General features: G+C 38.0%; 1 protein-coding gene and 1 long non-coding RNA gene across 2 annotated transcripts in view; both read right to left on the bottom strand.

Annotated features, from left to right (window-relative positions):
- Positions 1-15,139, bottom strand: part of LOC128079856 (uncharacterized) — a 237,109-nt gene that overhangs the window by 29,447 nt on the left and 192,523 nt on the right. The window lies entirely within an intron of this gene.
- The window catches only part of UVSSA (UV stimulated scaffold protein A), a 49,300-nt gene that overhangs the window by 21,914 nt on the left and 12,247 nt on the right, over positions 1-15,139 (bottom strand). Inside the window, exon 7 of the mRNA XM_052681375.1 lies at positions 4,189-4,294. Coding sequence (XP_052537335.1) covers positions 4,189-4,294 — 106 coding nt within the window. The remainder of the gene's footprint in view (positions 1-4,188; positions 4,295-15,139) is intronic.

The following is a 15,139-nucleotide window of genomic DNA, read 5'->3' as shown; positions in this document are numbered from 1 at the left end:
AGGGGGATTGGACTCGATGATCTCTGGAGGTCCCTTCCAACCCCTACAATTCTGTGAATTTTGATGACAGAAAAATTAAACTTTTTTCATAGAATCATAGAATCATAGAATCACCAAGGTTGGAAAAGACCTAAAAGATCATCCAGTCCAACCGTTCACCTATTCCCAATAGCTCCTACTAAACCATTTCCTGCAAGAGTAAGCAGTAAAAACAAGTCTTTCACTCAGTATTTCAGATCCATTTAGGTGCTGTATTTGGACATGTAAACTCAACACCAGAAGCACAGGGCTTGTGCCTTTTCCTCATGAATTCCAGATTTTCGTGTGTACCAATAAAAACATGGACTGGAAGAATATGCAACTACAGAATCAACAAGTGATCATTCTCTAAGAGGTGTTCCAGCACCACACCACCCTCTGAGCAAAACGTTTCTTCCTTAATTGCTTCTCAACTTTAATGGTACTTTTTCCCTCGTCAAAGATTACTTTTAAGTAAAGAACTCCTCAGCTTTTAAGTAGTTGGCATACACACACAAGTGGAAGTTACACATCAACAGATAAGAACCAGAGCAACCCAATGCAAATTTTTTCCACAGCATTGTTTGTCTTCCAGTTCAGCCCTTCCCTTTAACAGCACAACACATTAAGAGGGCTGTGTGGTACCACAGGATGGTTGATCTCTTGTCTGCTGCAGACATCAGGTGCAAGTGTAAATAAGGATTATACAAATGGGAGGTCATTAAAAGTCTGGTAATGCTAATTTGGCATGACAACCTTAATGGGTTATATCTTCATACTTCAGTTATCTAATCACCTAAATTCTTTTAACAAATTTACATTTAATCATACAAATGGAAATTCAAATTGACTTGTTTAATTCTCCACCCAAACTGCACCCATCCTCAGTTCATCTAATATATTAAATATCACCATCCATTTTGGGATCAATTCCATGCACATACATACACTCAAAGATATTGCATTTGTGCCTGGCATACAAAACCTCCTGTGTCTAAATATCATTTTTCACAAATGTTTCAGATCTCATGAGATCCACAACCGCATGCACGTATTATCAGCAACAGTATGTGAACTTGAAATGCACCTTGTTGGTAGGATACTTCCATTTTCCCAAGAGAAGTGAAGGAAAAGAAAGTGATTTTTAAATCAATAATCTTAACGATTCTATGATTCTATGTGATGTTTCAATCAATGTAGATGACCAGGAGGTTTTACAGTTTTTTCTGAGAAGCTGTTCACTTTTTCTGGCTTGTTCAGGTAAAATAGCACAAGAAAAATGCTTTAAATTGTTCACATCTTCTCCCTAGCACTGAGAATTTATTTTGCATGGAAGATTCGGTGCTGCAATTCAGGCTGCTGTCTTAGCTCAGAATCCTCATGAACTAAAACATGAACAAACAACATATAGCAAAAAAACCAACTGGACTACACGACGATAAATCTAAAGTAACCCCTACGGTAACTACACTCACACAGGGAAAAAAAGAGCCACATTAATTAGATATGCAGCTATCTAACATAACCAGCTCTCCATGATAACACACTATACTTAATACATTCTTGTGTATTTTGGTAATGCACTTTTCTAAACAACAACAACAACAAAAAACTAGCCAAAGGGATGCTTACTTTGTTTTCACTTGTGGAAAATGCATGCAAAAGTCAATTTTTACACAGCTATCAACTGTACTCATGCAGACCTGAAGTAATTGCATAAGAGTCATTTTGTTTATGCAGTAGCTATATACTGGCTCCTGAAATAGATTTTGAACTAGTAACTGATGAGTTGGACAAATACATGCATAGAACTGCCTGGATAGATACTCCTTCCTGAACTGGGAGCTTAGGTAATAACTTTTGATGACAGCAAGAAAACCTGAACACCTTCAGAAATACCAGGAATGATTCGTTTCGTTCAAAATGCCATTTTCAACAAATATCTGATAAAGAACAACCAACATAACAGCAAGCATACGAAATGTGAGATAGGTAACATTTTCTGATTGGTTTCCTCACTGTAAGATGCATTCCTATCAGCAGTAGTTTAAAACAGGCCAGGTTGGATGGGGCCCTGGGCAGCCTGTTCTAGTATTAAATGTGGAGGTTGGTGGCCCTGCCTGCAAGTGGGGGGGGTTGGAACTTCATGATCCTTGAGGTCCCTTCCAGCCCAAGCCATTCTGTGATTCTATGATTCTATGAAATACAAATTGGGAATTATTTTAAAGCATTTTACAGACATTTAAAAAATATCCTGGGATAGCAGGAGTGCTAGTGTGAGGTGACTGGACACTAAGTTATAGTAGGCTTGTAATAACTAAACCCATTTACTCATTTATTATAATCACCAATGTTTTATGACTCTCCTTAATTATATGTACATAAGAAACTTCTCACAGCTATCTGGAAGGCTGCTAGCCCTTTCTTACATTATATTCTTTTTTGTTGTTGCTGCTGCCAGTTCCACTACTAGCAATAATCAGAACTTAGTGTTCACTGCATGACTAAGGCAGTTAGGATAGCCAATGTGTTGTTCAGTGTCTTCTCAAATAAGTGTATCTTGTTAGCATGAAGAAAAAAGAGAAGCTGCTCAGTTCTGTGTGTGTCTTACAGTCTCCACCACTGTCCTGCCATCACTTTCAATGAATACACTCAGCTCCACTCTCCAACCACAACGCTACCTCAATACACTCAGCTTCCTAGTACTCCATCTTTCCCAACTTTTGGTTGGACAAAGTACATGTCTGTAGATTGTGTCAAGCAACACCTATGCTAAGAGTCAAACCAAGCACATTGCAGCCATCTGCTCACCAGGGCCATACTTTAATCTCAGTCTTCTATATACAGTAGATATGTTGCATGCTTTTTAGAGGTACAGAGAAATGAAGATATACTCCTTTAGACCAAGCCCTTAGGTGGGGAAAACAGACAGGTGTGCAGACTGCACAGGCCTTATGTCCAAGGGTGCCAAGATGTCTTCATACATTAAATCAAGATATGTTAAAACAGACTGAGGCCCAATGTCACACCAAGAGACATCCGGAAGCTGACTGCAGCTACTACAGGTTATCATTACTGAGAATCTTTTGCTGTCTGTAACCAAATTTGGTAGCAGACAACAAAATGGTCACTTGAGACACACTGTCTTGGGTTTACATAGACACACACACCCTTGTTTCACCAAAAAGATGCATTTGACACATACAGAAGAGAGCTAGAGCCTGAATTTTATGATGTAAACTGCAGATAAGTAAAAATTAAGCATGTACAGGATTGAAAAAGGTAACACAACACCACCTTACACAACCACCTACAGAGAAATGTACAAGCAAGAAACTTACTCTAATGTCTAAGGTTTTTTAACTCCATTGTTTTGACAGCTACCCTCTCCTCTACAACAAACTGAAATCTCCTGAATCTTAAAACGCAAAACACTACACAGAGCTGCAAAGCTGCAGACACTTAATCAGTTAGACATACAAAGGACAAGGAGTAGTGCACAGAAACTAAATTGATATGAACTTTCCTCAGTTACCCCTCACTCAATTTCACAGAAACACATTACAAGTGTGTGTATATATAATCTTTAGAATGGATTAAAAGACTTACTTCATTTAAACAAAGCAGACAAGACCAAGATTATATTTTGTCTCCTGGTATGTGCTTAATGGCTAGAATTCTCTGCTCAAAGGCTAAGTTCCTTTTAATGTGATACCAATACCCAACAACAAGCCTAACTTCAGAGCTGTAAGTTGGCTACTCCATGGTAGGAAGCAGTCGTGCATCTCCAACTGACTTTCATGCTATTAATCGAGACAAAACTTTATCCCATCTCACCAGACTGTTACCAATATTTCTAATATTCAGTCCTTTACTTTGCAGTACATTCATTCCCCATGTTTAGGGTACACACAAATACACACAGTGCTGCTTCTGGCTCTAACTACACAGTGGAACAAAATTAGCTTCAAGTCTTAGTTGCTCTTGCTCCTGGAAAGTATTTATTTTTCTAGAGCCAACTGCTGCTCCCCTTTCGATGTAACGACTTCCTCATAGCCAGAGAGATTACCCACACCACTGATCACTTTATTACTTCATAATGGCTGTTTATTTACTTTAGTGCAGCAGTAACATGCAAGGGTAAAGCCTTTCACAGCTGGGCAAACTCACCATATTCCTTACGCAGGTGGTCTGGAATGTGGGGCTCATAACCTTCCTTCTCAGGGACCTCCACAAAGTCATCTTCATCATCATCTTCATCATCTGAAGCTTTCATCTATAGAGATAATTATTATTTTTTTAAAATGTAAAGACAGCTTCTCATTTCCCTTTACACTGCAAATATTTCACCATGATTGCCCTACTGAGGCTCTCTATGTCAAAAGCATTTTCCTAATTATGTATTTAGTCTTCATCTAAGATTAGAACTTTGGTTAACATTTTATCTTTTAAGCCACACTTTATCCTAGGGGCTTCTTTAAAGACTCTTTTATCCATTACAACAGATGCAGTTGCTGAAGCTTGAGAAAGTGTGGAATTATAAAATAAAACAAAAAAATCTTAGAATAACATATAGGCTTTGACTTAATGATCAAATTAAAGTCTTATCTCTTCTCCTTTGCTTGATTTTACTCATTCAGCTGCCCTCAAATAGCCCATGGCATGTTACCTAGTATCACAAGGGTTCATAAACAGAGCAGACAAATGGGACAGGAATCTGATGGACTGGACAGCTAATACTGACCGAAGTCAGAACATGCAGCTACATCTGTATGCTAGTGTTTAACTGGGTTGCTTTGCAGCAGCAGCACTAACAATGCTGACAGTACAAATTCATATGCACAAAAACTAGAAAAAAAATTTTAGAACATAATTGACAAGCTGAAACATAGAAATGGAGTTTCTACCAATTAACCAGGTCAATTAACACACGTAAGTGGCTTCCTACATTTCATTTCAGCCAGCTACTGCTATATATGGCCAAGCAAGCCTCTACAGTTTGTTCTAAGTTTGTTTCACACCTAAAAATGATTTATTTCTGCCATAGTACACAAAAGGTACAAGAATCTGTGAGACCTCAAACAAGGTCTGTACTATCAGAACTACACATATGAAATACAAGTGTTGCCTAAAAGGTACCAGTTAAAAGGTACCAGTGCTGAAGGCTTTGTCCACCTCTGGAGTCATCTAAATATAAACAACACCATGATTTGCACATTATCATATGCTTGCCATGCACTTTTATAAGTTGAGGATGCAATAAGGGAGTACTGACTAAAAGCAACCTTTTCACAGAGCTCTCTATCACTTTTTTCAACTTCACTGCAACAAGCCAAAGCTATAGATAAGGAATTGCATCATTTTTACTATTTTCAGCTATGTTTTTGCTTTCCTGCTATACCTGACTGCTGTTGATATTCATACCAACTACTCATTGAAAACACACAGGAGGATACCACAGGTTTTGCCTGCAGCAGAATTTTCCCAATTTAATTCACTACTCCAATCGTGTGTCACAGTTGAGTTCCTTTAAATCATACATATACTCTGAATCAAAAAAACTAGAAACCAATTTGATTTATTGAACATAGTTTAAAAATAAAAAAAGTCAGCACTTCTTCCATGTTACTTGCAAACTGGATTGAAGCTCATTTCTAATAAGCAAAATTAATTGCTATTAATATGCACTTCTAATGAAAAGATGGCACAAGGCTGAAGTATGATTCTTCCTTTTCTTTTTTTTAAAGACTTTGATCTAAGATCTGCAGTTCCAGATGGAATAAAAAAGACAAAAAAAAAAGATTTACTCTCTTGAAGAACAGAACACATTTACCAGACCACGCTGCCACACACAGAGAATACCTAAACAGTCTTTATTTTGAAATAAAGTCCTAGCACAACCATGTTTGAAAGAAGCCTGCTGCCAAAGACAAGCAGCACACCCACAACACAGCCCCATTGCCACTACCTCCCATTGGCAAAGAGCGACTTGCTGGGCTACGTGGAAGATCCCTACCTTACATCCTAGCTTACTTTAATCCCACTGCAATTGTTTCTTCTCATCTAAAGGAAAGATGCAATTCAGGCCCTACCTGGCATGGCCGAGACAGACTCATGCTGAATCTGATCTCCAGCAGAAATCAAAATAGAATTCTAATGCGAAAAAAATGAAGTCAAATATTCTACCACTGAAACTTGTGAAGGCTGAACATGAGAAAGAAGAGCAGCTGTGTTACACTGCAACTTTTAGAAAATCTTCCCAATGGTATTCAGAAAGGAAAACAACAAAGCTCTGTGTTCTGCACACCACGAGAGGGCTAAAGACTGACGGTAGTTTGCGTCTTGATTTTAAAATTCTACTTGTGTTGTTACCCCTTGTTATTTGCTAGGGGTAATTCAATGAAGCTTGTCAATAACACCCATTACTATTCCTCCAGCTAGAAACAGAGCAACATTTAATTTTCCATATGCAGGTTTCACTTCTCATTTAGCTATTAAAGAAGATCAAGCCAAGCCCAAACTTGCTATGGATGACCTTAGCCTGTTTGTTCCATAGCATAAAAGCAGAACAACATTCACTTTGCACTGTTATTTTCTCTGTTTTGCATTTCCATGGCTTTTACTTAGCATTCTGTATACACCTCAACAGCAACAAGTATAAGGAACCGAGAAATAACGATAAACTTGCAAAAGAAAACTCAGTTCAGACAGAACATTTAACTTAATAGACCTAAGGTAGAATACAAGCACTCATGTGCATGACAACCTGAGAGGACCAGAAAGAATCCACAAGAATTCCATCTGTAGCTGAAATTTCCTCTTTCTTTTTTCACGTGCTATTGGAGATGAATAGACCTCTGAACATAATATACTAACATGCAGAATGGTCTGCTAACCCTCAACTTGAAAACTGCATTGGAAGCAACTTTCCTGTATTACCTGCATGCTCTCAAACTTTAGAGCACGTGAACAGCCTGACGGAGAGAAGGCATAATCAGATGCAAATTCACTTTGTTTAGGTATAATCCATGAACTGTGCATTCGAGTACTATGGAAAACATTAATCATAGGAAACTGTAATTTTTGTTATCAGTCTAACACTAATCAAAAGGGAAACCTGTCACTGCCGCTGACCTGTGAAACGTCCCAATTATACTCTGCGGAAATGACAGGAGCACTTAACTTCCTCACTGAGTAAATGACGACGATCAATCAAGTTTGAATAACAATGAGCCACGGAGCTGAAAATTATTTTTTGTATAGAATCTACCCAGGAATTTATGAAAGGTGAAAAGCAACCCAAGGTTTTAGGGGCATTATGGCTTTCAGCTAGTGCACTGCATATCAAACACTAAACAGAATTTATGTGTTTTAATTTTCTAAAAGGTAGATGTGGACTTGGTGCTACAATGCATAACATATAATGCCAGATTTTAAATATGGGGGTCATTTTCATAAAATATTATGCTTATTGTTCACACCCTTGAATTTCACTGGGGTATCCTATTAAATTTAGATTTCCTGTAAAAAAAAAAACCAAAAAACGAAAAACAAAATTAACTGCTTAGCTAACTTTCAGGAATTAAGTCCCCTTTTTAATTCAAAGAGACATAAAATCTTTATTTTGATAACATCTTTAACAAGACAACTTATCTTTTTTGCTCTCAAATATAAAACATCACCAGTGGAGACTCAAGAAGTCACTCAGTGGCAGTGGCTAGTTCCATCTCAATTTATGGCACTCCAGCAGTACTTCAGAGCCATCCCACTGATACTGTTTTGTTCCATTCCCTTTACACAGAAAGGAGGAGAGCGTGTGGGAAACAGCATTGGTCAGAAATGTCTTTTTTTTTTCTCCTCCAATTCCACTTTTCAACCGTGAACAAAGTTCCACAGCAAACTCTACAGATGCTGTTTGAAAGTTCATCCACTTATTATCCATGTCCCCACTATAGATAAGCTTTTCAGGCAATTGCCATGAATTACCAACTATTAAAATACATATTTAAGACAATGTGTTTTTGTGACAGAATAAGTTAGAATCCTTTAGGAATGAGTAGTTAGACACTCACAAATGTGAAAAACAAGACTGATAAAAACAAACACTACACCATTTGTAGTGTTCTATACTGGAAGAAGTGTAAGGTATAAGCTCAAGTGATAAATACTTGATAAATACTAGAAGGCGAAGCTTTTCTTGCAGCATACAGAACTAAACAACTCCATGCAGCCATGCAACTAGCTGTTACTAAACAAGCTGTTAAGGAATGTGGGGGAAAATATCGTGTTCTCAAATCCATTTCAATTACCAGGTGACACAAAGGAAGTCCCTAGCTTAGTTGAGCAGCTTGGAAGAGAGAAGGTGAGCTAATGCTTTCCCTCTGGTGCTACAGGATGGTCTGCTGAAGGAAGACCAAACAGATTCCCACACATCAGCAGCTGCCTGCACATCTCCTGCTCACCAAGTCTGATGGGAAGATTTTCAGCTCAGTGTTGAACTGCTCTGCACCTACAGTGACAAAGCAGTAGTTTTCCTGAGTAGATACCTCACTGTGCAAGGAAACAGGATTTTGCTGGGCACTTTGCAAATCTGGGGCCTGAACTGATTTGAAAATGAGAACTTTAAATGAGAACAGTAAAATCACAGAATCACCCAGGTTGGAAGGGACCTCAAGGATCATGTAGTTCCAACCCCCCTGCCTAACAGGGCCACCAAACGTACACATTCAGATCAGGTTGCCCAGGACCCCGTCCAACCTGGCCTTGAACACGTCCAAGGACGGGGCATCCACAACCTCCCTGGGCAGCCCGTTCAGGGCCTAACCACTCTCCTTGTAAAGAAAAAAAACAAACAAAAAATGAAACATGGAAACCCATATATTATTTTCATTGCAACCAGTTAGCACGTTCCTCAATTCTCCAAATTTTCATTAAAAATTTAAAATAGTGGTGACCTCTCCAGCAAGACAAGCACAATCAAGCCATTTGTTCCCTAATCACAGCTGTTTCCTAACCAATCTCCACCTAAACAAAAAAAAAACCAACAACTGAAAACAGATACGGTATGTTCCCAGAAATGCAATCCTATCTTCTACTTTGGAGTTATCATTCCAAGAGCCCAGTGGTTAGTGTAGCTCAGCACAGTTAAATGTCTTGCTCCGTCATCCCAACTAGTTATAAATCTAAATAAACAGAATCATAGAATCCTTAGAGTTGAAGAGACCTCTGAGAGCCAACTAGTCCAAGTCCTCTGCAATAATATAGAAATAAATTAATTAAAACAACACAGAATCTTCACCCACCATATGCCACATTGAAATACGCAAGGGAAAGCCTTTGGTCCTCTTCCCAGTTTTATACAAATTGATTGTTATTTTCTATTAAGAGGCTTTAAAAACTCCGAGCCTCTGCAATCATAATTAAATTAAGCAATAAAATGACTGAAATACAATGCAATCAGTTTATAGGAGTAGATGTTCAGCATTCATTAATTATTTTAGAAAAAGAAAAGATAGCACACGAAGAAGTCCTATCTACTTACTAAAACATCACTTGCAAACTACAGCTGGGACCATTAAATAAATTTGGCATGGTCTAATTAACTTGGTTTGCAATCTCACTTTTCACCCAAGAAATCACTTTTGTTCAGTTTTATGTGTGTCTGTTTCCCTTTTTTTTTTTTTATTAAAAAAAAAAATGATGTAAGGCATCCTCAGACAAGTGAACTCTAAACTTCATTTGTCTTTCAGCAGGCTTGATGGCTATGCATTTAAAAACCCATTCTATCTTATAAACTAAAAATTAAATGTACTCAGCTGTGATGGTCGTCATTGCATCTGCTATTTATATGCTAATACCCTCACTGGAAGATCTTGCAAATTATTCCACCATGCCAATATCTCATGTGCACCTACTCAAAGCCAACTAAATATTTTTCTAGAGGCAGAAGATTTCAGGTTAGGGAATCAGAATATTTATCACCACAGAGCTCAGCTAAAGGGGCAACCTTAAGCAAGTACATTTTTTATTCGACCACAACACAAAACATACTTCAGTCATCTGAAATGAAATTTGGGGATATTCTATGCAACCAAACACAGAGTGCATAAGAATAATTTCTTCAGTACCAGCAATAGAAATTGAATAATCAAACAACATATCGTGCACAGAAGGACGTTTAAAAGTTCCTCGTTCTTCTCCATCCTTTTATAGTATCCAATAAAGGAAGTAAAAAGTAAATAAATGCTGTCAAAACGCCAGGTTTCAGAATTGTGCTCGAGTTTTTCCTGAATGAAACACAAAAGAGTTGTATTTATAGGGACACCCACACACAATCCCTCCATTCTGCTCCATGATTTGAGCATAAATTCAGATCTATATGACTACAAATCAAGATATGTGGTCCAGGCAAATGACGTTTTATGTCTACCAATAAAAGTATCACTGTTCATTTTACTTGTAATTGCTCAACAGCACATAGCCTACTGGGACAACCTGACTTTTACTCAGGAATGAATTATTTCATAATTTCCAGAAGTTAGCAGAAATGCTTAAAGGGTTTGAGTGCAAGAAGTTAGTGCTGAACTGGTGTATATTGCTATGAATTGCTTCAGCAGTAAGAACTATCCAGCAAAGCAGATTTTCTGTAGAGCACTATATGTTAGCAATAGTCTGTGAGCATGATGATTGTCCTAGTGGCGCAAGCTTGGGGGTCACTCAAGACTTGTATCAAAGCCTTCTTATTCTGGCCAGCATTAAACAGAGCTTAGACACGGGTCCTAACACAAGAAGTACACAGAGCTGTTGCAGTGGTACAGAGGAGGCCCTGGCATAGGATGCTCAGAGTTGCGGATGCCCCATCCCTGGAGGTGCTCAAGGCCGGGTTGGATCGGTCTTGGGCAGCCTGAGCTGGTGGGGGGTAACCAGTCCATGGCAGGAGGTTGGGGCTGGGTGGGCTTTAATGTCTCCTCCAACCCAAACCATTCTATGACACTGAATGAACAATAGTGGTGATGCACACTGCACAAAACCTCTATAATTACTGTGTTTCTGATTCCTAGAAGACAAGCTTTTAGATTTTAACACAGACCCATGCAAATTTATTTAGAAAATACCAGATCTCAAGATGCAAGTCCTTTGTTCTTCATGAACCGTTGTTGACAAATAAGTCCACCTGTATGCAATTTAGAGTTTCACAAGAACAAGTTACTCTGATAAACAGATGATTTAACCCCATTATCTCAAGAAGATATTGCAAAGCAAGTTTAGTACTTCTTTAGCAGTAACCACTGAAGATACATCCTCAAATGTATTTTGTACTCCACTTCTCAGACTTATTTCAATCACCAAAGCCTTTAGTATAGTAGAAAAGCAGAGATCTCTTGCATAATACTGGATTTTCATGGAAGAAATACTGCATTCAAGGTAAATGTAAAAGTTTTACTTCAACTGCCAAAGAACCCCTAACAGCTTTTCTTTCATCTGTTCCAGAGCTTAAACAGATGTCTGCTATCTTTCATTATTAAAGTTCTTCAATGTTAAAAAAAAAAAAGCCCCCTAACAAATTCACTGCTGACCACCTACATTTGATACCTATGTTTCATTTGTACTATCAGAAGCAGCTGACTGTGGTGTGCATTGGTTCTTTGAATGTTTTCATGAAATATTTATATAAAAATAAACCATACTTTCCAAAGCACTGGAATGCATCTCCGCAATGTGGTTACTGTAGTTACTCTTCAGGCACTACATCTTACTGCACAGTAAGCATACATACAACATGCATACATACACACAAACACTACAGTATTTCATAGAATCACACAATCATAGAATCCTTAGGTTGGAAGGAACCTTTAAAGGTCATTTAGTCCAACTCCCAGTGGACAGGGATATGCACGGTTAGATCAGGTTGCCCAAGGTCTGATTCAGCCTCGCCTTGAAAGTCTCAGGGCTGGGGCATCCACATCTCTGGGCAACTTGTGCCAGTGCCTCATCACCCTCACTGTAAAAGACATTTCCCTTACATGCAATCTAAATCTACTGTAAGTTTGAAATAATTTCTCCTGGTCCTATCAGCACAGACCCTGCTAAAGAGCCTGTCTCCTTACTTCCCGTAGTCCCCCTTTAGATACTGCACAGCCGCCATCAGGTCACAGCAGAGCCTTCTCTTCTCAAATAATTTCCTGTTGTTTTTGTCATCCAGCTTATCATTCACACTGGGAGATGAGCTAATAATATCTCATTCCATCAGTTTCCAAGTTCTCTGATTAAGTAAAGACTGAACTTCATAATTACATGTTCACTACCTGATTTATTGAGTTAGAAGGGAATGGTTTTACTCTCTGGGTACCGATAGAAAAATTCTTTCTCCTGGATTAGGTTCCAGTCAGTTCAGATCCCTGCCACAACAGGAGCTCTACTCCCAGACCAAGGGAGGTTCCCACTGGGAACCATCACAGGTGGAAATGGAAACAGGACAGCCACTTATAACTGCTGTTCACGTTTAAACCAACTTTTAGCCAAGTGAAAAAGCACCAGAATATATAAGCTGTTTTCCTGTTCAGCTCCCACAAATAGTACAACAGCAACCTGTACAGAGCTACCTGCTAAGAAGTGGATTTGCTAACTGCATAACACAAGAAATACCTGGTAGAATTTCATTTGCAATTATTTCATAGTTATGGAATGGATGAAATTTAACAAAAGAAAAGAAAAGCATAAAATACTGTTATTTGCCTTACCTGTGTCTCAAAAACCAAACACGGTTTATTGCTACCTCATGACTTCCTTTGAGTACTAAAAAAAACACTCCACAAAGTGCCTACAGGTCTTCATTCATCTTAACATAAAGAGGAAGGTTTGCAGGTTTGAAGACTGAAGTGTGATGAAGCCAACAAAGCTGTAGAATCCACAAACCAAGTGACAAGAAATCTTTTTTAGGATCCATATTCAGACAGCAACATATGTAGAGCAGAGATCGTAAGATGCAGGAGAACTCTCTATTTTGTCAAGAAAGCAGCTGCCATACAGCCACTGCCAAGGTTACAGCATTACCTTTAGCAGACACTGTGCTTTACCAGCTCCACCCTTTCCTATATATAAATACCCTTTCCTCTATATAAATACAGAGGTATTTTCCTCTGTATGCTGTTCCCTGCATGCAGGTGTGGGCAGTACTGTTCAAAGCCATTTTTAAAGGCTGTAGAGTGAGGCACAGGACTGACCACAGCCATTTGTGGACCAAAAACTTGCCTTGTGGTCTGATATCTCAAAGGGAAAGCAAAAGACCTGCTTTCTTCTTCCTTCCAAAGAGAAGCTCCTACCACTGCTTTTCAGCGAGCCCAAGCTCTTTATAAAATCACGAAGAATATTTTAAGTAAGGGATTGAATAATTCAAAACATTTATTGAGTGCTTTAATCAGAGGACTACACATGATAAAAGCTAAGTATTAAAGATGCAAAAAAAAAAATAAAAAATCTATCTTAGCAGTAGTCATTGTTGTTATGGAATTTTAGGAAATGTGATTTTCATCTAAGATGTAGTATAACAAGATTCCCATTAGCACTGAGTGATGCAGTAAGTCCTACTGCATTTGACAGATTACCACCGATTGCTTTGACAGGATCAAACTCATGCTGCTAAGCCTTGGTATCCACCACCAACGTATATATGGGTCTACATTTTGTTATGCAGCCTGCACACACACAGAAGCAGTAACTAAATCACAGCTTATTTCAAGGATCACATTTTAACTACCTATTTGTTAAAAGTTTTTTTCAGATTTTGTATTTCTTACAGATGAATAAACCTGAAATAAACAAACCTAATTTATGATAGGCAACAAGTCAGCAAAATAGTCCATGCAAGACATAGATAACATTATGTATATTCCCAATAGTAGGTTCTAGGCACAAAGATGTCACTGACATAAGCATCTTTATTTTAGTGTTACTGCACCAGCTAGATTTAAGTGAGTTACTACAATAAATTCACTAGTGTTCCAAGCCTAGATTTTTCCCCTTTTTTTAAAATAAACATACATACTCAGCAATGCACCTTCACTGAACTTCACAAACACATTCTATTCACTTCAATGCACAGATTCCCTTTGTAAAGTAGGACAGATAAAAAGCAGAAAGCAAATTTATATCTGAACATACATTGCTTAGTATTGAAAGATGAATCAAGGGAGATGACCCTTCAGCCTGGAAAACTTAAACACTTAGCATAAGGGTTAACTTGGTGATATAGACACCCTACTTTATTTTACACTCTATTAGAAGAGCTCCAAATTGCATTGTGCGACCTGCGAATCAGATAGGGATCAGAGGTCACCACAGTGACAACTTCAAGAATTCATGACTAGATCTGCATAACAAGATATTTTTAATAACTTCCTAACAGCAGCAGGCTGCATAGCTACTGCAAAGCAGAAAATATAACACAGCAACTCAGTTCTAGGAAAGAGAATGAAAAAGAGCAGAGCAATAAACTAGATGATTAAACTGTTAAACAGGAAAGGAATGTTCTGAGAGTTAGTTTTACAGTGTTTTACATCACACCTATATCCCAGTAAGGCTCAAGAAAATAGAACAAGCCTTTTTTGCTAAGAAGAGATTGAGAAAGACATTTCATACATAAAAATAGGTATCATCTGAAGATAAAACTGAGGAAAGATGGAAGAGGAATCTGAATATTCTGTGTTCACTTTCACAGCTACTGTTGACTTGGCTCTTAAGATAAATACTAACTAAACAGAAAATTAGAAGTGTTGCCTGGTGTATTGCTTAGACCATACAAACATTACCAAAACTTTATTTATTCTGAACAGAGAACATGCTGAAATACACATATTAGGACTCAGGTGCAGTGTTGATTTTACAATCTTTAGATGTATACTGCATATAATCTGAAGGTGTGATACTGATTTAACTATCAAATATTTCTACAATTCTCTTACACAGAACATAACAACAAACAACTAAGTTATTCAACCTCAACATTAAGTATTTCTGATTCTTCAAAGGGACACTTTGTTAAGAGTTTGCGATTTTGTGTGCAATTTAAAGGCATGTGGGGAGAATGACAATACTCCTCAGAGGCAGCTTCTATAAAATG

The sequence above is a fragment of the Tympanuchus pallidicinctus genome, unplaced genomic scaffold (assembly GCF_026119805.1).
Source record: "Tympanuchus pallidicinctus isolate F22 unplaced genomic scaffold, pur_lepc_1.0 scaffold2, whole genome shotgun sequence".
Classification (NCBI taxonomy): domain Eukaryota; kingdom Metazoa; phylum Chordata; class Aves; order Galliformes; family Phasianidae; genus Tympanuchus; species Tympanuchus pallidicinctus.
This window is presented reverse-complemented; position numbering and strand designations above follow the sequence as displayed.